General features: G+C 31.8%; 2 protein-coding genes across 2 annotated transcripts; one reads left to right on the plus strand and one right to left on the minus strand.

Annotated features, from left to right (window-relative positions):
* The first annotated feature begins 4,089 nt into the window (after window positions 1-4,089).
* Window positions 4,090-4,740, plus strand: LOC145952508 (uncharacterized). Its single transcript, XM_083064880.1, has one exon. It carries the CDS (start codon window positions 4,090-4,092, stop codon window positions 4,738-4,740), a length of 651 nt encoding a protein of 216 aa, XP_082921006.1.
* A 14,039-nt stretch (window positions 4,741-18,779) lies between these two features.
* On the minus strand, window positions 18,780-22,034 carry LOC109807230 (IQ domain-containing protein IQM2-like). Its single transcript, XM_083065977.1, is given in 9 exon segments — window positions 18,780-19,294; window positions 19,388-19,415; window positions 19,417-19,613; window positions 19,812-19,899; window positions 19,997-20,066; window positions 20,069-20,084; window positions 20,170-20,235; window positions 20,337-20,451; window positions 20,689-22,034. Coding segments are annotated over 9 exon segments (939 nt in total). The 5' UTR covers window positions 20,832-22,034; the 3' UTR covers window positions 18,780-19,078.
* Window positions 22,035-23,433: the final 1,399 nt, after the last annotated feature.

Raw genomic sequence — 23,433 nt, forward strand, 5'->3', positions numbered from 1 at the left:
AAAAATCTCAATTCAATTTAGTTTCATAATAATTTGGACTTTAATTTATGATATTTGGGTGGATTCAGTTTCCTAATCGGTTCAAAAGTTTAAAACTAAAATTAGCACAAAATTATCTATTTAGACTTGTTCTTTTAATTTGAGTCCATTATAATAAAATGAATTTTTAGTGATATTTAATACTTTTAATGACAATAAAAATTATTGTAAAATCTTTTACTAGTATTTTCATATTTTCCATTATATGCAGTATTACTAAAATATTTACTGGCAAATATTTTGCATATTCTACATGCTAAGACCCTTATAATGGTCTGAAAAAGTATATAAGTTTTTGTGACATTTTTTTTTACTGATATTTTAATATTTTTTGCTATTGTCACTAAAAGTTTAAGAAATGATTCATAATACTCTTTAATTACCTTATCTCTAGTCGATATGAGACTTACAAGATGGTGGTTGTCCTCTACTTATATATTCTTTAATTTTCTTATTTTTTAATTGTCTTATCTTATTAATTATTTTATTGATAGTGAATGTGAGATTTGAATTTTTCTCAATACACCCCCTTAAGCTTAACACTATTAAGTTTGGTAATGGTGAGTTATAGGTCTAACTCAACCCTACAAAATAAACTTGTAAGGTGAAAATATCATTTACTTATATACTCTTTAATTATCTTATATCTAGTTTTTCTCAATAAATAATTGTCGTTACAATAGTAAATTTTGGTGTGATGTAAATATATTTTTAGTGACCATTATATATTAATCATTAATATTTTTATTAGATAATAAAATAAAAATAATTAATTTATTATTATTAAATAATTGTCAATAATAATAAATTTTGTTATGATACCCATTGACGGATCCACATATAGGATAGTGGGGGCACTTGCCCCCACTATCATTTGACACATATATAATTTTTTTTATTAAAAAATTAATATATTTTAAAAAATAAAAATTATATTTTAATAAAATAAATATATATTTAAATTATCATATGTATAAAATATAAATTTGAAAAAAATATTTATTTATTTGATATTTGTCAAAAAAAATCAAAAAGTTTAATTATAATATATATATATATATATATATTAAGACTCATATATATAATATAATATATTAAAAAAATAATTTTTTTTTTATAAAATAAAATTTATAGCATACATGTTTATCTTATGTATTTTTTATTTATTATATACGTTAATTAAAAAAATTAAAATAAAAAATATTGGAAGATTTATGTTCTATTTAGAATTTTTAATATAAAATTATTTTAAAATAAGTTATCATCTAAAAATTTATATTAGATATTAAAAATATGTTTATATCATAAATAAATTAAACTTGATTTTTATAAAATTTAACATATTTATTTTTATGCTTTTATTAGTGTTAATTATTATAAAGTGGGTCTTTAGAATCACTACAAGAAAACGCTGAAATAGCTGCGAAAAATAAGTGTCGACTAATAGCTGACGCAAATACTGTTGGAAAGTCGACGCTATTTTAAGATGTAGCGCCGACTTTTGTGACACTAAATTTAAATTAAGTTTAGTGTCGGAAAACTCGACGCTATTCAAACTCGACGCTATTCTTTGGAATCACTTGGTTATCAAGTTCACTTAAGACTTCAAGGTTCACAGATCGAGTCCCGAGAATGTTAAAATTACTAACGAATGTTAAAATTACGAACGAATAAATGATAAACTAGAAAAAGAAGATAAAGAAAAAAATAAAATAAATTTTGTATCGACGTAGTGTCGGCTTAACCGATAATAAAAAATTAAAATAAAATAAATTTGTTATCGACGGCTCAGCTGACACACAAAAAAAATTGTGTCGACTTATTTAGCATCAGCCAAAAATCGACGAATAACTGACAATATTACATCGATTTTTATGATTTAGAGTCAGCTTTTGGCCGACTCTAAACTACAACATTTTTGTAGTGAATTGTATTTCTAACCAAATATTTAAAAAAATATTTATGATAGATAAATAAGTCATATTTAGAATAAGAATTTTTAAAAAAAAATTAGGTTCAAACCTACTAAATTATAATATAATCTAGTTTGACCTAATTTATTTTCATCTTTAATTATAATCGTAAATATAAAAGTTTGTAAAAATAATTATGATATTTATATTTTAAAAAGTTATATGTAAAATTTTTAATATTACAAATATATAAATAAATATTGCTTCCACTATCTAAAGTTTCTGGATCCGTCACTGATGATACCGATTGATTATCCACTCAAATATCATTTTTTTTATTTAATTTTATTGAGTTCAGATCGGTTTGTGAACGTTTTTCGACCCGTAGCCACTAAAGCTGCCTTCAACTTGCATTTGAGTGGTAGTTGGAGGGAGCTAATGTTCAAGTAGAGGCTCACCAATGACTTTATTAATTATGAATAAGATAAATTATGTTTTTAAGTCTTTGAATCGTTATTCGTTAAGTATATTACCATATGTAGATTTTTTTAACATTGTTTTATTTTTATTTTTAAATTAATTATTATATTTTTTAAAACATATATTAATGTTAGTGAGATTTAAATATAGAATAATGAAATTTGCATTAAATGTAAATGCATATATTGAGATAAATATTTAATTTTGATTGAAAAATAACAATAATTATATATAATGAATTGAATCTAAGTTTTTGTCCTTAATATTATTACTTACTCCTTTTGTTCTTTATTATTAGAAAAAAATACATTTCTTATTTTTAAATATAAGTAAATTTAAATACTTTTATATTATTTAATGATATTTTTATCTAAAATATCTCTCGTTTAATACATGATCTTTCTATTTTACTACTTCTTTTAATATTCATAATAAAGAAAATTTAGAATTTTTTTTATGAAAATAACAAAATTTAACGTAAATAATTAACTTTTTAAATATGTATAAAATGAGTTTTTTTTTTATACTTATAATAGTATAATAGTAAAGAGGGTGTAAGTCATATTTTATATATAATAGTTGAATTAACATGATTGATTAATTGAAGTTTCAATTATTTTATTTTATTTTAAGAACTAATGTTATGCTTGGATGGATAACAAATTGAAGATAATCAAGTTGAAAAACATAGTTAAAGCAAACTTACAATTGCTTGCAGTAGAATTTACATATAAAAATTAAAGGCTTAAATATGTTCAAACTACTTTCAATTAGGTCGATTTTCATATTATTATCTGTTAATTTTTTTTTTTGTTTTAAATACGTGACTTTTTTTTAATTTAGTACTTGACATTAGTTCTCATCTGTTAAGTGATGACGTAGCTGACGGACTATCATGTCATCACCAAACAGTGTCAGTCATATCATCTAAATGACCACCTCACTCTCCACGTTGGCCAAACAAAATTTTTTGTGTGAAGGAAGGAATAGTTTTCTACCCAACACCTCTCATAGGCTACTTAATCTCCGCCATAGAACTATATAAGCTCATCCTCACTTACCAACCATCCCTCTCCCTTCACATCATCATCACCACACCACCCTACGACACATTCTCCTCTTCTAACTACATCTCCACCATCTCTACCACCCTCCCTTCCATCACCCTCCACAACCTCCCCACCTTCACACCCCTTCACACCCCTTCACACCCTTCTTTGTCGCACATTCAACATAGCATTCAGCCTCATATGCCTTCTAGAACAAGGGGCATTTGAGCCAACTGCGTAGGATTAGCTAGCCTTGCGGCTGCAAAAGGATTAGACATCCTGTTATGAAACTTAAATTAGGTGTTTTATTTTTTCTTAAATAATATTAATGGTGTTAATTATGAGTGGCGTTTAAAAGATGCAAACGTTGGTTTTTCTTTCTGCTATAAATAAGTGTAATATTTCATTTGGAACATGAATGAGAATATAGAGAGTTTATTTGCTCCCAAATTTATGCCTTTTTATTCTTAACAAATTGGCATCAGAGCTGTGTGCGTGAGGTGAGTGTGTGAGCCGACCTGCAAAAGTGTTGTGGTGTACCCAGCCCGAGAGAAGAGTGTCAAAAAGTCTTGTGAGGTGTGTGAGTGGAGTGTATACACTCAAGAGAGATGGCAAGTTTAACTAATGGCATTCCACTACCCAAGTTGACTAAAGATGTCAACTACGACAACTGGAAGGTGCAGATGAAGGCCCTTCTCGGCTCCCAAGATAACTGGGACGTGGTTGAGAATGGGCACGAGGAACCGGTGACTACCGAGGGGTATACAAATGCCCAACTGAATGCATTGAAGGTTGTTCGAGCAAAGGACAAGGCAGCACTGTATTTGCTGTACCGAGCTGTTGACGAGTCGGGTTTTGAGAAGATAGCTAATGCTAAATCTTCAAAAGAGGCATGGGATATACTTGAGAAAGCAAAAAAAGGAGATGAACGCGTGAAGCAAGTTCGGCTTCAAACCCTTAGGGGCGAACTAGAAAACATGAGAATGAAGGAATCCGAAGGAGTATCCGAGTTCATTACTCGGGTGGAGACCGTGGTGAACAAGCTAAACAGGAATGGAGAGAATCTTCCCTCAAGCCGAGTTGTGGAGAAGATCTTAAGGTCATTGACAGATGACTTTGAGAATATAGTGTGTGCAATCGAAGAGTCCAAGGATCTGTCAACGCTCACTGTCGAAGAGCTTACTGGGTCCCTGGAGGCGTATGAGCAGAGAAAGAAGAATAAGAAGGAGAAGGGGGAGTCCCTTGAACAAGTTCTCTAGGCAAAGGCGACAATAAAGGAGGAGAAGGTGCTCTATGCTCAGAATAATAGAGGCCGAGGAAGAGGCAGAGGCCTAGGTGGTGGTGGAAGAGGAGGACGAGGTAATGAGTATGTCGGCCAACAGAACTGGCGTGGCCGAGGTCAGGCTCGGGGTGGCCGAGGTCAAGCTTGGGGAGGCCGAGGTCAGACCTGGGGTGGACGATCAAACACAAATAACAATATTGAATGTTATAATTGTGGGAAGTATGGACATGTTGCCAAGGAGTGTTACTCGATCAAATGCTACAATTGTGGAAATCTGGGTCATATTTCCAAAGATTGTAGGTCCGAGAAGAAAAGGGAGGAACCAACCAACTTCCATGCCGAGGAAGAAGATGAAGGATTGCTGTTGGTGACAACTATTCCAGAAGCCGAGATTAAACCGAGTTGTTCTTCCGAGGTCAAACCGAATTGTTCTGATAACTCAGTTTGGTACTTGGACACTGGCGCAAGTAATCACATGTGTGGTGACGAGCATTTATTCAAAATGCTTTCAAAAGAGGAGCTCAGATCCGTTTCTTTTGGTGATGCTTCAAAAGTAGCCGTCAAAGGCCGAGGAACGATCTGGTATCAACAGAGAAATGAGAAAATCGGAGAGATCAGAGATGTATACTACGTACCTGATCTCAAAAGTAACATATTGAGCATGGGACAGTTAATGGAGAAAGGGTACTCGGTTCTGATGAAGGACCGAGAACTACAACTGAAGGATAAACTCGGAAGACTCATTGCCCAAGTAGAAATGAAGAAAAATCGCATGTACAAACTTGAGCTGAAAATAGTTCAAGATGAATGCATGCAACTTGATTTGGTGGATGAGGCCATGAAGTGGCATCTGAGGTTCGGTCATCTTCACTTTAGGGGGTTGACCGAGCTGGTGAAAAAGGAGATGGTGTTTGGACTTCCTAAAATAGAGTTTGAAAAGAAGTTCTGTGAAGAATGTGTGATCGGGAAGCATGCGAGGACTTCTTTCCCAAGGAGTTCTGAGTACCGAGCAAAGGAGCAACTCGGACTGATCCATACCGATCTGTGTGGGCCGATAACTCCAGAATCATTTAGTGGTAAGAAATATTTCGTCTCTTTCATTGATGATTTCTCAAGAAAGACATGGGTTTATTTTTTGAAGGAGAAATTAGAAGTGTTTGAAACCTTCAAGAAATTCAAAGTGATGGTAGAGAAAGAGACGAGTAAATTCATCAAAGCAGTCCGATCTGACAGAGGAGGCGAGTTCACTTCTGTTGAGTTCAACAAATACTGCGAGGAACATGGGATCAAGCGCTTCTTAACTGCCCCATATTCTCCGCAGCAAAACGGTGTAGCAGAACGGAAGAATCGAACTATTATTGATATGGTTCGATCTATGTTGAAAGGGAAGAACATGCCGAAGAAGTTTTGGGCAGAGGCGGTGCAGTGTGCAGTCTATGTGCAAAATAGATGTCCACATGCAAAGCTAGGAGAGAAGACGCCTCAGGAGATCTGGAGTGGCATGAAGTCGAGTGTTTCTCATCTTAGGGTGTTCGGTAGCTTGGCCTATGGGCAAGTACCAAGACAGCACAGGACAAAATTAGAAGATCGGAGCAAGAAGTACATATTTATTGGATATGATGAAAAATCCAAAGCATATAAGTTGTATGATCCTGATAACAAAAAAGTGGTGGTAAGCCGAGATGTTCACGTAGAGGAAACAAAGCAATGGTGTTGGAGTAACTCGATCGAAGTCGAAACCAGCTCGGACATTGTTGTACCATCAACAACAACTATGACCGAGTTCTTTGATGAAGGATCCGAGCTACACACATTGGAAGGCCTTGAAGAGAATTTTGAGATATGTTCGAGGAAGTGTATCACTTGGTCTTTTCTACTCAAAATCGGATAACTACCGATTAGTGGGTTACTCGGATAGTGATTGGTGTGGAGATGTTGATGATCGGAAGAGTACTTCGGGTTATGTATTTCTACTCGGGAATACGGCTTTTACTTGGCTGTCAAAGAAGCAGCCCATTGTAACTCTGTCGACCTGCGAGGCCGAGTACGTGGCGGCATCTTGGAGCGTATGTCATGCAGTTTGGCTTTCAAATTTATTGAGGCATATGGGAGTAATCCGAGATGAAGTGGTTGTGATCCGAGTTGATAACAAGTCGGCAATCGAGTTGGCAAAGAACCCGGTTAATCATGGAAGGAGCAAGCACATCGACGTCCGATTTCATTTCATCCGAGAACAGATAAGAAAAGGAAAGGTCGAGTTGGAGCATGTCGGAAGCCGAGTTCAAGCTGCAGACATATTCACCAAGCCACTGCCAACTACACTGCTGGAGAATTGCAAGAAGCTGATTAGAATGAGAGATGGGAAAAGTATTTAAGTTTAAGGGGGAGATTTGTTATGAAACTTAAATTAGGAGTTTTATTTTTTCTTAAATAATATTAATGGTGTTAATTATGAGTGGCGTTTAAAAGATGCAAACGTTGGTTTTTCTTTCTGCTATAAATAAGTGTAATATTTCATTTGGAACATGAATGAGAATACAGAGAGTTTATTTGCTCCCAAATTTATGCCTTTTTATTCTTAACACATCCTCCTATGCTATGGTTCCCTATGGTCCTAACTCGGTGCAACATTAGGTAAGCCCTTCTATAAAAGGAAGGTCCGCAGGTGGTGGGAAGGTAAGAGCACTCTCCCTTCCTTCATTACCGATGATAAGAAGTTCATAGCTCAACCAAGGAAACATTACAACAAAATTGATTATTATCGACAATTATTTAGTGGCAATAAATTAATTACCTTTATTTTATTATTTAATAAAAATATTAATGACTAATATATAATAGTCATTAAAAAAGTATTTATATCACACCAAAATTTATTATTAGCGATAATTATTTATTTAAAAAAACTTAAGTCCCACATCGACTAGAAATAGGATAATTAAAGAGTATATAAATGGATGATAACTCTCACCTTATAGGTTTGTTTTGTAGGGTTAAGTTAGACCTATAACTCTATTTTAAATTAGTATCAGATTACTCACCATTACCAAACTCAATAGTCCCTAAACTTGAGGGGGTGTATTGGAAAAAATCTAAATCCCACATCGATTATTGATAAAATAATTAATTATGAGATAAGACAATTAAAAAATATATAAATAAAAGATAATCCTCATCTTACAAGTCCCACATCGAGTAGAAAGTAAAAAATGTCACAAAAAGTTATATACTTTTTCCGACCATTAAAAGGATTTTTACCAATATTCAGAATAATTGCCGCTAAATGTTTTAGCAACACTACATACAATGACTATTGTGAAAATGCCGCTAAAAAATTTTGTAGCAATTTTTATTACCACTAAAAATCATATTAAATGCCACTAAAAATCTATTTTGTTGTAGTGAAAGCTTCCACCATGATCCGGCTAAGACTCTCTCCCCACCTATCCATTTTTGAGGTAGACGGGTTGGGTTTTCCAAAGTCCCCTCTCCAAGCCCTCTTCAAGTGATCTTCTATAGGAGAGTTGTAACGTCCGATTCTAACGCCCAATTTATATAATAATAATTATATATTTTCTTATATAATATTTTCACAATTATATCGTTAACAATATTTTTTTTTAATAAAGATAAAGGTAAAGAACAATCATATTTTGTGAATTTAATACATGATATATCGTTCTAAAATATTTACAATAATGTATTATTTTACACAATATATTTTTCTTTCACTTTTATTACAATATTTACATTGATAGTGAAAATAAATTTACAAAAATTGTAATAGATTCATCAAATAGCCTCCACATTCCAATTCCTTCCAAGGAAGACAACAGCTATAACAACTGCAAAATGATCTGGAATCCAAAGTAGATCCATCTATTTTGTAATATATTTAATTTATAAAAACAAAGAAAAGAGAGGAGTAAGAACAATATCCAATTAATACAATAATTCAAAAGAATAAACAGAATTATTTATAATCAATATTAAACATATATATATATATATATGTATATATATAAATATAAATATATATACTCATATATTAGATTTTCATGATACAATAAAATTTGAATTATACTTGTAGTGGCTAGTCAGGATAAATGAGCATCATCAAAATATTAACCAATAAAAGGATATTTCACCTTAACCAACAATAGGATATTTCATCTTCATTCTTTACTCATTTAAATCCCCAAGGTCAAACCTCCAGCTACAAATAATTCAAACTTTATCTTCTATGGCCATAGAACAATATTTATTTTCATAAATACGTGAAGAAATAACAACAAAACGAGTCCAAGATATCACAACTATAACATAGTTGATTATAAATATATTTACAATAAATATATCTATGTAAAAATAATATATTAAGAATACCAATGATATAAATAAAATGACAATCATTATAAAATAATTAAACAATATAAAAGATGAACACCTTAATAATGTTAAGCAAATAAATGAGGTTAGGGACACCCCACTAAATAAATATACATAAAAAAATAACATAAATAAATAAAAATAGTAGTAGATAAAATTTTAAAGAGATAAGGTTCTCCTCCCCCTCACCTGGATAAGTAGGAGCTAAAACTTGAGCAGAACCTCCCCCCTCTGGATTCCCTCTTTCTTTCCCTCTCTTTCCCTCTTTCTTTCTCTTTCTCTTTCTTTCTCTCTCTCACTCTCTCTCTCTCTCTCTTTCTCTTTCTCTCTCTAAATTTCCATTTCTGGCTGTATGATTTTTCACAGCCCCCTGCCTCCTATTTATAGGCAATCTGACGCCCCCGGAACGACCCGTACTGATTTCAGAACAGCCCGTTCCGGATCCTTCAAACATGGGCAAAATTTTCAACTGGAACGGCCCGTTCCAAAATCAGAACGGCCTGTTCCCAAAAAGTAGAATGACCCGTTCTGAAACCAGAACGACCCGTTCTCAATCTCAGTAAAACGGCCCGTTCTCCCTCCGGAACGGCTCGTTCTCCTTGTTGGAACGGCCCGTTCTGGGCCCGTTCTCAACTTGAAATTTCAGTATATTTTTATTGCTTGGAACGGCCCGTTCCAATTTTTGAACAGCCCGTTCCAAGTTACCCTTTTACCCCTCAAACTTTAATAAAATAGCGAAAATGCTATTAATAATAAAATTACAAAAATACCCTTATTCCTTTATTAAAATTACAAAATGCCATTAATTACAAAAATACCTTTTTTAAAAAATTGGGGTGTTACAATTCTCCCCTCCTTTTTAGAAATTTCGTCCCCGAAATTTACCTGAAAACAGAAATGGATAAGCTTCTCGCATCTTGCTTTCTAATTCCCATGTAGCACTTTTTACCTTATTGATGCACAAATCTATCAATCTCTTTAAGAAATATCTAATGTTCATAAGTACAAGATGCGCAAACTCGGTAAGTCTATCCATAAGATCAAATTTCTTAAGAATATCATACATAACTACAACTAAGTCCATGGATACAGAATCTTATTTCCAAATTAGGACGTCTAAAGACTGTAAAAAATATTAAAGACTCTAGTGTTTCACCTCAAACTTTTGACATACTATATACTAGTATCCAAATTCCTCTACTTCTCTTTTCTCCTTAGGCCATGCTTCCGCTGCACAACTCTGATACATTTTAGTATCTCTTAAATGAATACTAAAAGTACTTTTATGTCCTTCTTCTAAGATCATCTTCCTTAATTCGAGATTACTAAACACATAGATTCTATCTTTGAATCTCAAAACATCATCAACTTTCAAGCGTAAAGAGCTATTTATACCTCTACCAATCTTTTCCACTTAGCTCACTAAAAAAGGATTTAACTCATGAGTCCTCTAATCACATCTATTAATCTATTAGTCCTTTCAACATACTCAATTCAATGTTCCTAAGGGTGAGCTTACACATCACGCTTAAGTTTCTAAATTCTTCAATCAAATCCAATCCTTAAATAATAAAAAATAATATATCAGTGATCATCATAATCAAGGCATCTGTCACAATATTGGTTTAACTTTTGTGAGTCTTTCCACAATCTTTCCAAAGATCAAACACTTAAGCATAAGTTCACTAGGTACACATACCAGATCTCTAATTTCACCATTTCATCTACACCCAAGTCAAACTTAAATTTCTAATGTGAGCAAAGATACATCCCTTTAACCATAAGAGGAGATATATATAGAGCTTTCGTACTCAAAGTATCAATTACCACATTGACTTTTTCCAAATAACAACTAAAATTAAAATCTTAATCATTAACAGTTTTCAACTATCTCTTTGTCTCATATTCAACTCCTTTAGATCAAACAGATGTGTAAGATTCTTATGATCACTAAATATCTCAAACTTAGAATCATACCAGTAATGTCTCCAAAATCTTAAATGTAAATATTACAATCTCTAATTCAAGGTTATGGGTAAGGTAATTTTTTTTTCATGAATTTTTTTTTCTTCATACCTAGATACCTAGAAATATAAGCTACTACCTTTCCTTCTTACATCAACGATCCACTCAAACCCGTTTTCGAAACATCACTATATAACACATAACACTTACTAAAATCCGATAATCTTAACACTAGGCAATATTTCCTTAAGAGTTTAAAAACTACTTTCACACTTACTATTCCATAAAGGCAACTCTCTCTTTTTGGTGAATCCAGACAAAAGTAATGATATCTTAGAAATTTTCTCAATAAATCTCCTATATTAATAAGTTAATGCAAGAAAGCTCTTAACCTCACTAATTGACTTAGGTATCTCCCACTTAAATACAATTTCTAGATAGATCTATATCATATCTCCACTAGAAATTACAAGACCTAGAAAATTCACTTTATACAATATAAATTCATACTTAGATAACTTAGTGTAATGTTGTCTTGGATATATCTTCACCCTTAACTCCAATATGATGATATCACATCCTAAGGTCAATCTCACTAAACACACAAATATTCATTAATTGATCCCTAAAGTTATCTATCCACATATCAACATACATGCATATCAAATCATATCAAAATACTTACTTTAATCCTTCATATATACCATCCTTAAGCATGTATGAATCAATTACCGTTTACTACGTATAGCCTGTACATGAACAACCTTTTTCCCCATAACATCATACAACCTTAAAGAAACTTTTGATCCACAATACAACACCTCAGAATATCAGAATAAAATTGATTTCCTAATAACTCACAAACATCATATGATAACATATATATCCCTTTAACAACTATCAAAGAAAATGATACATAGAAAATTATAATCATCCAAATGATCTCAAACCTATCACCAAAAGAAAGCTAACAGGATAAGCTATCACTCTTATGAAGACTTGAAATTCTAAAATGATCATATATACTTAGCTAAAATTTCAAGAATTATAATAGATATAATCAGCGCTAATAGATAGACCTTTGCTCATTAAAATAATCATAATGAAAGTTCTAGATCTCCATTGTACCTAATTTTGGTGCCCTTGACAAATTAACATCCAAGATTACAACTTTTATGAAGATCATAAAATTCAACTCTATCAATATAATACTCTATCAATATAATACTTATATTGGCACAATAAAACTGCAGCTAAGACATTTCCTGCATAGATCAGCAAAAGAGCGTACCAAAGTCTAAAGCCCCAAAAATACCTTAAAACACTTTCAAACCATTATTTAAGCTTCTTCCTACGATCCTAAACCAAAATAACTTACATATTTAGCACAAAGAACTTAGAAACTAAAATAAAACCCTTATTCAACCTAACCCATAAAAAATCAATATATAAGCATCAAATATAATAAATCATATAATAAGATTTTAAAAGTAATAAAGGAAATATAAATTGATTCCAGTAAAGGTGGCAGTGCCTCCTAGTTAGGAATAATTTATAACTTCCAAATCATGTAAAATAAAATAACAGAGATGTACACTTGAACCTTTTATCAAAACATTCAAAACCTTCTTGGATTCATTCGCTAAAACTATAAACTCTACCAAATGAGCACGGTAAACTCATAACTCACGGCCGATTGAATCGACCTGCTCTGATACCACTTAATGTAACGTCCGATTCTAACGCCCAATTTATATAATAATAATTATATATTTTCTTATATAATATTTTCACAATTATATCGTTAACAATATTTTTTTTAATAAAGATAAAGGTAAAAAACAATCATATTTTTTGAATTTAATACATGATATATCGTTCTAAAATATTTACAATAATGTATTATTTTACACAATATATTTTTCTTTCACTTTTATTACAATATTTACATTGATAGTGAAAATAAATTTACAAAAATTGTAATAGATTCATCAAATAGCCTCCACATTCCAATTCCTTCCAAGGAAGACAACAGCTATAACAACTGCAAAATGATCTGGAATCCAAAGTAGATCCATCTATTTTGTAATATATTTAATTTATAAAAACAAAGAAAAGAGAGGAGTAAGAACAATATCCAATAAATACAATAATTCAAAAGAATAAACAGAATTATTTATAATCAATATTAAACATATATATATATATATATGTATATATATAAATATAAATATATATATACAACTCATATATTAGATTTTCATGATACAATAAAATTTGAATTATACTTGTAGTGGCTAGTCAGGATAAATGAGCATCATCAAAATATCAACCAATAAAAGGATATTTCACCTTAACCAACAATAGGATATTTCATCTTCATTCTTTACTCATTTAAATCCCCAAGGTCAAACCTCCAGCTACAAATAATTCAAACTTTATCTTCTATGGCCATAGAACAATATTTATTTTCATAAATACGTGAAGAAATAACAACAAAACGAGTCCAAGATATCACAACTATAACATAGTTGATTATAAATATATTTACAATAAATATATCTATGTAAAAATAATATATTAAGAATACCAATGATATAAATAAAATGACAATCATTATAAAATAATTAAACAATATAAAAGATGAACACCTTAATAATGTTAAGCAAATAAATGAGGTTACGGACACCCCACTAAATAAATATACATAAAAAATAACATAAATAAATAAAAATAGTAGTAGATAAAATTTTAAAGAGATAAGGTTCTCCTCCCCCTTACCTGGATAAGTAGGAGCTAAAACTTGAGCAGAACCTCCCCCTCTGGATTCCCTCTTTCTTTCCCTCTCTTTCCCTCTTTCTTTCTCTTTCTCTCTCTCTCTCTCTCTCTCTCTCTCTCTCTCTCTCTCTTTCTCTTTCTCTCTCTAAATTTCCATTTCTAGCTGTATGATTTTTCACAGCCCCCTGCCTCCTATTTATAGGCAATCTGACGCCCCCGGAACGACCCGTACTGATTTCGGAACAGCCCGTTCCGGATCCTTCAAACGTGGGCAAAATTTTCAATTGGAATGGCCCGTTCCAAAATCAGAATGGCCTGTTCCCAAAAAGCAGAACGGCCCGTTCTGAAATCAGAACGGCCCGTTCTCAATCTCAACAAAACGGCCCGTTCTCCCTCCGGAACGGCCCGTTCTCAACTTGAAATTTCAGTATATTTTTATTGCTTGGAACGGCCCGTTCCAATTTTGGAACAGCCCGTTCCAAGTTACCCTTTTACCCCTCAAACTTTAATAAAATAGCGAAAATGCCATTAATAATAAAATTACAAAAATACCCTTATTCCTTTATTAAAATTACAAAATGCCATTAATTACAAAAATACTTTTTTTAAAAAATTGGGGTGTTACAAGAGCCTACATGAAGCTAGAAATCTAGCCTAGCAGAGTCAACATTCCATCTATCAGTCTCAACCATGAAACCTTGTTCCCCCTCCTCCACCACAAACACCCACACCTCCACCACAAACACCCACACCTCCACCAAACCTTAAAACCTAAATCGAGAAACAATTTTTTTAAAAAAAATTTAAATTTGACGTGGCCAATGATGTAGAGAGTGAGGTGGACATTTAGATGATACGACAAATACTGCTGGGTGATGGCATGACAGTCCGTCAACCACGTCATCACTTAATAGAGAGAGACTATCATCAGGTACTAAATTGAAAAAAAAAATAGTCAAGTATTTAAAACAATTTTTTTTAATAAGTAATAATCTGAAAATTAATCAACTTAAGTAGTTTGAACATATTTAAGCAAAAATTAAAATATGTAATTTTTGCGATTCTCACCACAAAACCAATGTCAATCCAAACATATAATAGAATGACAACGCCTAACACTTTTAAAGGTAAAATAAGTGATTTATTCATGAATTTAAGATTTTCCAAACAAAAAATAATATAAAAAAATAGAAATAAATATAGGCTTACCTAAACTGAGGGTTCCAACTCTTGGTAAACAAGAAAAAAGTAAATGAAATATTGCTTATGAATACGACTGCATAACCTTAAAAATATGATGATAAAATATTTGGTAAAATAAAATGATCGTTTGTACCAATATTTTAAAAATCAAACTGATACTCAAATTGATTAGGATATTAGAGCAATAAGTTAGAGATTGAATTGAGGAACCATTAATTCAATTTCATAACTTGATCTTTATTAAGTTTTTTAAAAAAATATTCATGTCATATATTTTATATTTATAAACACTGGTACAGAATAGTAAATTTATGTCGGTTATTTTTAGGGATTTTACGTCAGAAAAACCTCCGATGTAGAAGCTGGAGACGTAAATTTATGTCGCCCGTAAAAAATTGACGTAAATTTATGTCGGACATGACAAGTCCGACGTAAAAAGTAAAAAAATTTTAAAAAAAAGAAAAACGACTGCAAGCAGAACGGCCCGTTCTGTAACCCGGACTTGGCTTTTCTTCTAGTTTTTTCTCTGGCTTCTCTTCTCTTCTCTTCTCTTCTGGTTGTTCCTACTCAAAATATAAAAAGGAACACACATAATAAGTACAAAATACACATTTAGGATAACATTATCAGCAAGAAAAGTTTTTTACTAGGAAATCACAATGTCAACAGAAAGTTTTGCTTCCTCACCCATTTGTCGTATGAATGGAGAATGAAATGTCAGAAATCTTCAAATCTTCAAATCTTCAAATCTTCAAATCTCCTCCAGCAACGCGCGCGGGAGAAGGAAGGTTTTGAAATCTTCAAATCTTCAACGCGCGGGAGTAGGAGGCGGAGAGATTTACACAACGCGCAGGAGTAGGAGGCGGAGAGATTTACACAACGCGCAGGAGTAGGAGGCGGAGAGATTTACACAACGCGCGGGAGAAGGAAGGTTTTGAAATCTTCAAATCTCCTCCAGCAAGTGTGAAGCTTCTTTTAAGTGCGGTGAAGTGGATTATTTACGTCGGCTTGGTGGGGATCCGACGTAAATTAGCAAATCTACGTCGGCTTCTATACTGCTCCGACGTAGAATTGCTAATTTACGTCGGACCCCCACCAGGCCGACGTAAATTAGCTTCTCTTTATTTACCATTCTGCCACCGCGTTTTTATAACGTCAACGTTGACCTATTCTGACGTAATTTAAGTGACGTAAAATGCTCTTTTTGCACTAGTGAAATTTCAATAAAATATATATCATATCTTAAAGAAACTTCTAAAAAAAAACTATAATCAATATAATAATAACATAATAATCAAATTATAGGCTTAATGAACCACATAAATTAATATATAATTTTAAATTAAAAATATATCATATAAATTATTTAAATTAATTATATAATAATAGAGTATATTATTTTATAATCACTAAAATATTAAATAATTACATTCATATATGTTTAATAAGAAATCATTTATCTTAGTGTGAAGACATTTACACACACATGAAAATGATGTGTTTGAATAATCTTACATTTAACACTCTTAAAAATATTTTACTTAAATAGTGTATCATTAATTATATCACCCAAAGGTTAATATCATAAATTCATTAATTTGACCGTAAAATCAGCCTAACAAATCAAACAAGTTGGCGACATATTTGATCCGATTTTGAAAGTTATAGTTTGTACATTTAACACTTAAACAATAGAACTAGTCACATGTGGTCAATTTTTTACATACATTTGTTATTTTCATTTTATTTAAGTAAAACATAACTCTAATTATTATTGTATTTTAGAGGATCCGTACTGGTTGATCATACTAAGTTTCAGTATTCTTTTTTTTTCAATTAAAACTTAAAATATTTAATTGTCGCAAATTAAATATATTTATATATTATCAATAAATGGTAAAAATAAGAAAAAAAAATTATTTGAAAAAGTTGATGGATAAGAGAATTAAAAGTGAATTCATGGATAACAGAATTAGGATTTAGGGTATGAACAATGACTTATAAAATATTTTTTTAAGAGATTTTTTTAATAAGGTTTATAGTTTATATTTTAATAAATTTATAAGATTTGAAAAGGCACTATGAATTTATAAAATTTTAAAGGATTTCATAAATTTTTAGCAAACATTTAAAGTCATACGTGGATAAAAAATATAAAAAAAAAATAATGATAAGATTTAAATTTTGATAAAAAAAAAAAGTAAAACTAATGCAATTTTATGACAAATAGTTTTTCGATTTTTTTTCCTTTTTGCCAAATGAATATAAAAACTTATTTTCATCGGAGAATAAACAGCCACCATAGAAAGAACATGTTGAATTTACAGATTTTGTGGGTGATACAATGACAAATCATTGTCGAATTTGAGAAAAGAGATAAAGGAAATAAATTATATTTCTGAGTAACATTTGGCTGTTCAGATAATTTCATCTTCTCTAAATTAAAAAATTGAAACTTTAAATGAATTATCTGGACCAATTTGATTTCTTTTTCTGTATGATGCGCGATCGAAATTATGGATAACTTGAATTCGTGAACAACTCTAATTCGCATAAGCTTTGTAATATTAACCAATCGGCGTGCTTTTTAACGGATTTTAGAGATCGAAAAGGCTCGGTGAACATTTTTTATGTTTATTAACAATCAAGTTAGTCTGCTTCTTTACCTATTTCATCTTATTACTGATGCATACTTTCAAGGTGGCACAAATGGAGTCAGCTATACCCAAAGAAAATTTGCTGTATAACTATGATGATACATATCATTATAATGATTTGAACGATGCTATTGTTTCAATCTAGATTGGAGATAAAATAACTTAACCAGATTCTGTTCCCTCATGCACCACAAGACCTACAAAAACTATATAGGTTTAAAGAATGGCATCAAAAGTATCATCATTTAACCTATGTATTGTCGGTTCATAATCATGTACTAGTTGCTAATGCTTCATGCACTTAAAAGGTCAACATTGTTTCTTAAGCACGTGATCAAGGATTTGATTCGAGAAATTAGTCCTTGACTTTCTATCAACAATGTTCACCCTAAAAACAGCACTTAGAGGGTTTGAGAATGAGCCGAAGGAATTGGAAAAGCACTACGAGGGAGTGCTGAAGCAAGACAATGGTGGGGTCTGGGGTGATGGAGATTCCGTTATGTTCTTGGAGATAAATTTTGTTGCTCCAGAATTAAAAACTGAAGCTCTTGAGGGTAGTCTCTCATGCAACCAATTCTAGGACCAGCACCTGTTGTCCATTTGGTGCTCAAGTGATGAGCCAACTTATATGATTTCATTCCTTTGTGTGAATCTATCCTCTTCGTTATGTTTTCTTTTGGAATACAATTTTCTTCTTTATCTTGATCTTGATCTTCAACAAACAAGTTTGATTTGGGAACCATGAAATCTTCCTCATAATTATCAATAATTGATTCTTCTGCTGTCTCATCACCACAGTCTGATTTTACATCTTGAGAATATAATTGGCACTCTGGAGGATGTACTTGCTCTCCAAAAATATCTGACACATTGCCTCTCCTTGGTATTTCAAGTCTAGCTATTTTTGATCCTAGTCGTCGAGACAATCTTGACAAGGGTGGATCATATTTTGAATCAGCATTATTAGAGTCCTCACTTCTCAACTCAAGTAGCTCTTTGGCTAATGTGCTGGAACTTTCTGTTTCAACCTTTGGAATTGGAGATAACTTGGCCACTGAATCTGAAATATTACCTCGTGATTGAAGATCAAAGATCATGTTGGCTACAACATCTTCTTCATTTTGGTTTTTCTGTATATAAGAAAATGACAACTAGCATTCCAGAAAAAAATAAAATAAATTCTAGACATAATGTAAATGGCAATTAACTAATTGTCTAATAAAAAGTTATGGTTGAAGTTAGCAGCTATATGTAACTCTATATCCAAAGTTAACAACCAAGAGGTAATAATGAGTAAGAGTGTGAATTTATGTTAATCTAGCTTTAATTTTCTCCTACCATGCACACAATGGATGGAAGAAATGCAAACGATGAATGAGTAAGATTGTCCATTTGATTGAAACATGCTGTCTTATATGTAGCATAGTCATCCTTTACCTTGACATCAGTAAGATCCACATTATTCTCCTTAAGAAATGACATGAATTCTTGGAAATTTTCTTCTGTTGGGAGATAATGTCCACTGTGAGGCCAAACTGCCTTTGGAGTTAAAAAAAGTCTACTGTCAGTATTCCAAATAATGGCAAAATAGAAAGCAAATTATGAAAAGCTTGATATATTTATCTTTCATACCTTAAGAACATCCTCCGCCACTAATCTTCGCAGATAATGTAGCTCCACCTGCCAGGAAGCTTGAATGTTGGAATGTGCCCTTTTTCTTCTTCCCTACATAAAGAGTCTTGGATGTGCTAAGAACAAAAATCCACTTATTATCTCCTGTTGTTTCAACAGGTTTCCCACTTTCTTTGTAGAAGAGCTTCCCATTCTCAATAACGACTTCATAATTCTTTCTCTCCACCTGCAAAAGATACAACACTTTAAATTATTTTTGCATGTTGCTTGACACTTAAGCTATCTGATAGAACTGGAGTTTTCATTGATTTCTTTAGGAATTAATTATATCCTGCTCAAAATTTAGTGTTTGACCAATCTCTTTAGAATGAGATTGATCCATGTTGATGACAGAAAAAGTGATATTAAAGGGGAAAAAACTCACAGGACCCAAATACTTGATGCATTGTTGCTGAAGCTTTGATCTAAGACATCTCTCACAACTCACTTCCTTGCCCTCTCCTATATCAAGCCTACACAAGTAGATTGATAGATATATTTTGATTGAAGGCTATTGGTTAACAACAACCTCAACAACAAATGCCTTATCTTATAATCTTACATTCTTACCAATAGAAGAAAGGTTGATTACTATCACAATGAAGCCATTTGACATAGTAAAATTGAAGATTATGACCAAACGATGCCGAGGGTCAATCTGTTCACTTAAAAACCAGTTAGAGAAATTAAACAAACAGTTTTGACTTTTGAGTTGTATCACTTTAATTAGCTTTCTGACTTACTGCCTCTAGCCAGTGCTCCAAAGCATGTTTACGAGCCTTCCTATCCTTAGATAAACCCTTTCCAACCTATTAAATATAAGGAAAACGAGAACAAAAAAGTTACTTGGTAGTCTTTCAACCCACAACATCAACATACTATGATACAAGTCATATGAAAGGAAATTTACCTTTGCTGCTTTCGTTCTAGCTCTTGACCATCGTGAAACAGAAGTCTCGTGTTTCTCAATTTCAAAAAATAATATGGAACTGCACTTTAGTTCAGCAAAATCCAAAGCCTTCCACCTATAAACAAAAATGTAGTATAATCACATAAAATTATGAACACCAAAATGTTTGATAAAGATTCTACAGGTACAAGAGATATAATAATTGTTACATTCCTTTCCAAATTCTTTCATAAAATCTTTCCTAGACTCCTTAATCTGAAAATATATGTTTCCACACAATTGACTTAAATTTTTACATAAACTCCAATATTATGTTCTCCTAATAAATGCATGTATTGAAATTGAAACTTACCATCTCTGATCTGCAAGAACTGCACAATCTGCAAGTTGCCTCCTAGTTCTAAAACATTTGTAAACTTTTTGCAACTTCAGTGCAGCTTCATCTCTTTCAGTCCCTGGCTCTGGCAATGGTGAATGCAAGTTCTTCTCGGACATGTTACTGTATGATCTTGACAAATCACCACAAGTGTCTCTGCTATTAATTTGTGCTTACTGCTTTACCAAATAATTCATTTTCCATATCTGGTATAGGAGACCCGCAAGAAAACATGGTTTTCAACTCGCAGCAATTAATGTCAATTGTCAACTGATCCTTCAACTTCAAGCATCATCATCCCTGCACAGTGTGATTTAGGCAGGTTTTGAGTCACCAACACTAAACCTAACTGATCAAAATGTTGGGTAGGAAAAGAAAACTTCAATAGCAGAAACACACACACATATGAGAGAAACAAAAATAGAGAAACAAGCTCAGAAATTAACGTGGTTCAACACTTCTTGCCTACATCCACAAATATACTCAACAAATTAATTTTATTACTCCACTTGCAATTTTTACAAGATACCCACACACTTTAGACATAACACAGAAGGGGCGCTTAATATCCTCTTGCACCAAGTTGATAGATTTCATGAGCAACTTCTTATTAGTTAACAATGTAAAAAAATAAAACGATTAGTAACTAAAAATTAAACTTCAATAAATTGTTGTAAACATAATTTTTGTTAGCAATAGCGACCAGATTTTAAAAGTAGAGAATAAACATTCACACAACTATATTTCTATTATTATTATTATTATTATTAAGAATTAGGTTACATCAAATATAAATAAACTACAAGAATTTTACCCCATCTTACGTTCCTAATTCAATTAGTTTGTAATTTAACAAATAGATGATTGAAGTCTAAGATACTTTCCTTTGCTAAGTTTACTTATGCATATTTGAGGTCAATTCTAGTTACAAACTATGTACAAAAATTTCAAACAATCAATATCTTAATCAAACACTTCTAGAAAAAAAAATGAAACAAGTTTTTCTAAAAGGTAAAATTAACTTATTCATAATTTAATTTATAGTTTTTACCATGTTAAATTCTCCAAAATTTGTTATTTAATCTGTATATAAACTAATTATAGTTCATAGAAAAATTTATTTTATTTTTTTTCTTATATATATATATATATTTTATAAATATTTATAAAGATGTTTGTCTAAACACATCCTAATTAATTACTTTTACATATTGATACAGTCAGCTGCTTTAAAGTTCAGAAAGGAATCAACAGGAGGGATCGTATAGAATCCAAACAATGGAAGAGAGTGATAATCAAATCTTCATATACTTGGTGAAGCCAAAATATAATCCATGCATACGCTAATTAATTCTAATTTCATGAACACACATTCGTAAATATCCGTGTCAGTGAATATGATTAGGAAATCAAACGCAATCCTTGCATCGATTCAAGCCTTAAAGCCGGTTTTTCCCTCTCTTACCCCCGGACTTGCACCTCTAAAAATGTAGCAACAAAATAAAAAAGCAAAAAGTAAAGACCCGGTTATCATAAAAATCAGAAAACATGTTACCAGCATTGCACATTCCGACATTCTCAATTATAAGAGCCAGAAAACATTTACACAGTTTGCTTGAACGTTAGAATAATATATAAAAAAATAATAAAGATGCATGGTTAAAACTAAAAAAAATAAGAACAATAATGTTATTACCCTCATTCATATGGAGGAATACCTTCTTAATATGTGACAGTGGGACCAGAGGGAGAAGAAGGCTCTACAAGATGTTGGCCACTGGGAAGAGAGAGTGAACAACAAACAAAGGGGTGGGGGAACAAAGAAGAAAGCCCAGAAAGGAAGTAGCACAAATGGAGGGTATAATGCAAGAGAGGCTCACAATGTTTCAGTGTGGCTAGTTTAGTTGAATGCATGTATTTTTCTCTTTTGCAATGCTTCATGCAATGTTTCCTGCAACAAGTTGGCTCCTATGCTATGCTATTCTAATATTCTTGCACCATCTTTTATATTGTTACAGGTTGTTACATAATTGTGGCAATTGAGTCTAGTTTGTTAGTGGATATGGTTAATCAGTCAGTATATATGTCAACATATAATACAAAAACCATATGCAACATATACCTTTCACGATCAACTAAAGACTATATAAAATAATACAAGTATATTAACATATATATATGGAAAAAGAATTCACGCATAATGCAGTGATCCTTTTCCTCACCATAATACAAATATTAACGCATGGAAAATAAATTCACTCATAAAACCTTTGCTCATGTATTCGGTCGACAATGCTCTTGTTGGGAACGTTTAGCAACGCAACTATTCCAAAACAAAATCTGTTGAGAGTTTTTAACTTTTAAATCCTAAGTTCTCAATATTTCAATAAATCCATTTGAATTCTAGGGTTCTAAACTTACTATAATTCGCTCTTATATCACATGTGGGAATTAATATTAATTCGATCTATACCAATATTAATTTAGAACAACCAAAGAATAACATCAAGTACTCGTAAATTGCATATATCCTTTTTTTAACTAATTAATAAATTGCATATATCTTAGAAAACATTATTTATGGCAATCACTTGACCTTGTGGAAACACGTATACAAATGTATATATGAAAAATAATTCTCTACTTTATCGCAGTTTGACTCTTGTATGGAGTAACAAGTCGTCATAGAGCATTGAAGTCAAGTCAAGATCTTAAGATTCT

This window comes from Cajanus cajan, chromosome 10, assembly GCF_000230855.2.
Source record: "Cajanus cajan strain Asha chromosome 10, NIPB_CcT2T_4, whole genome shotgun sequence".
In the NCBI taxonomy this organism is placed as follows: Eukaryota; Viridiplantae; Streptophyta; class Magnoliopsida; order Fabales; family Fabaceae; genus Cajanus; species Cajanus cajan.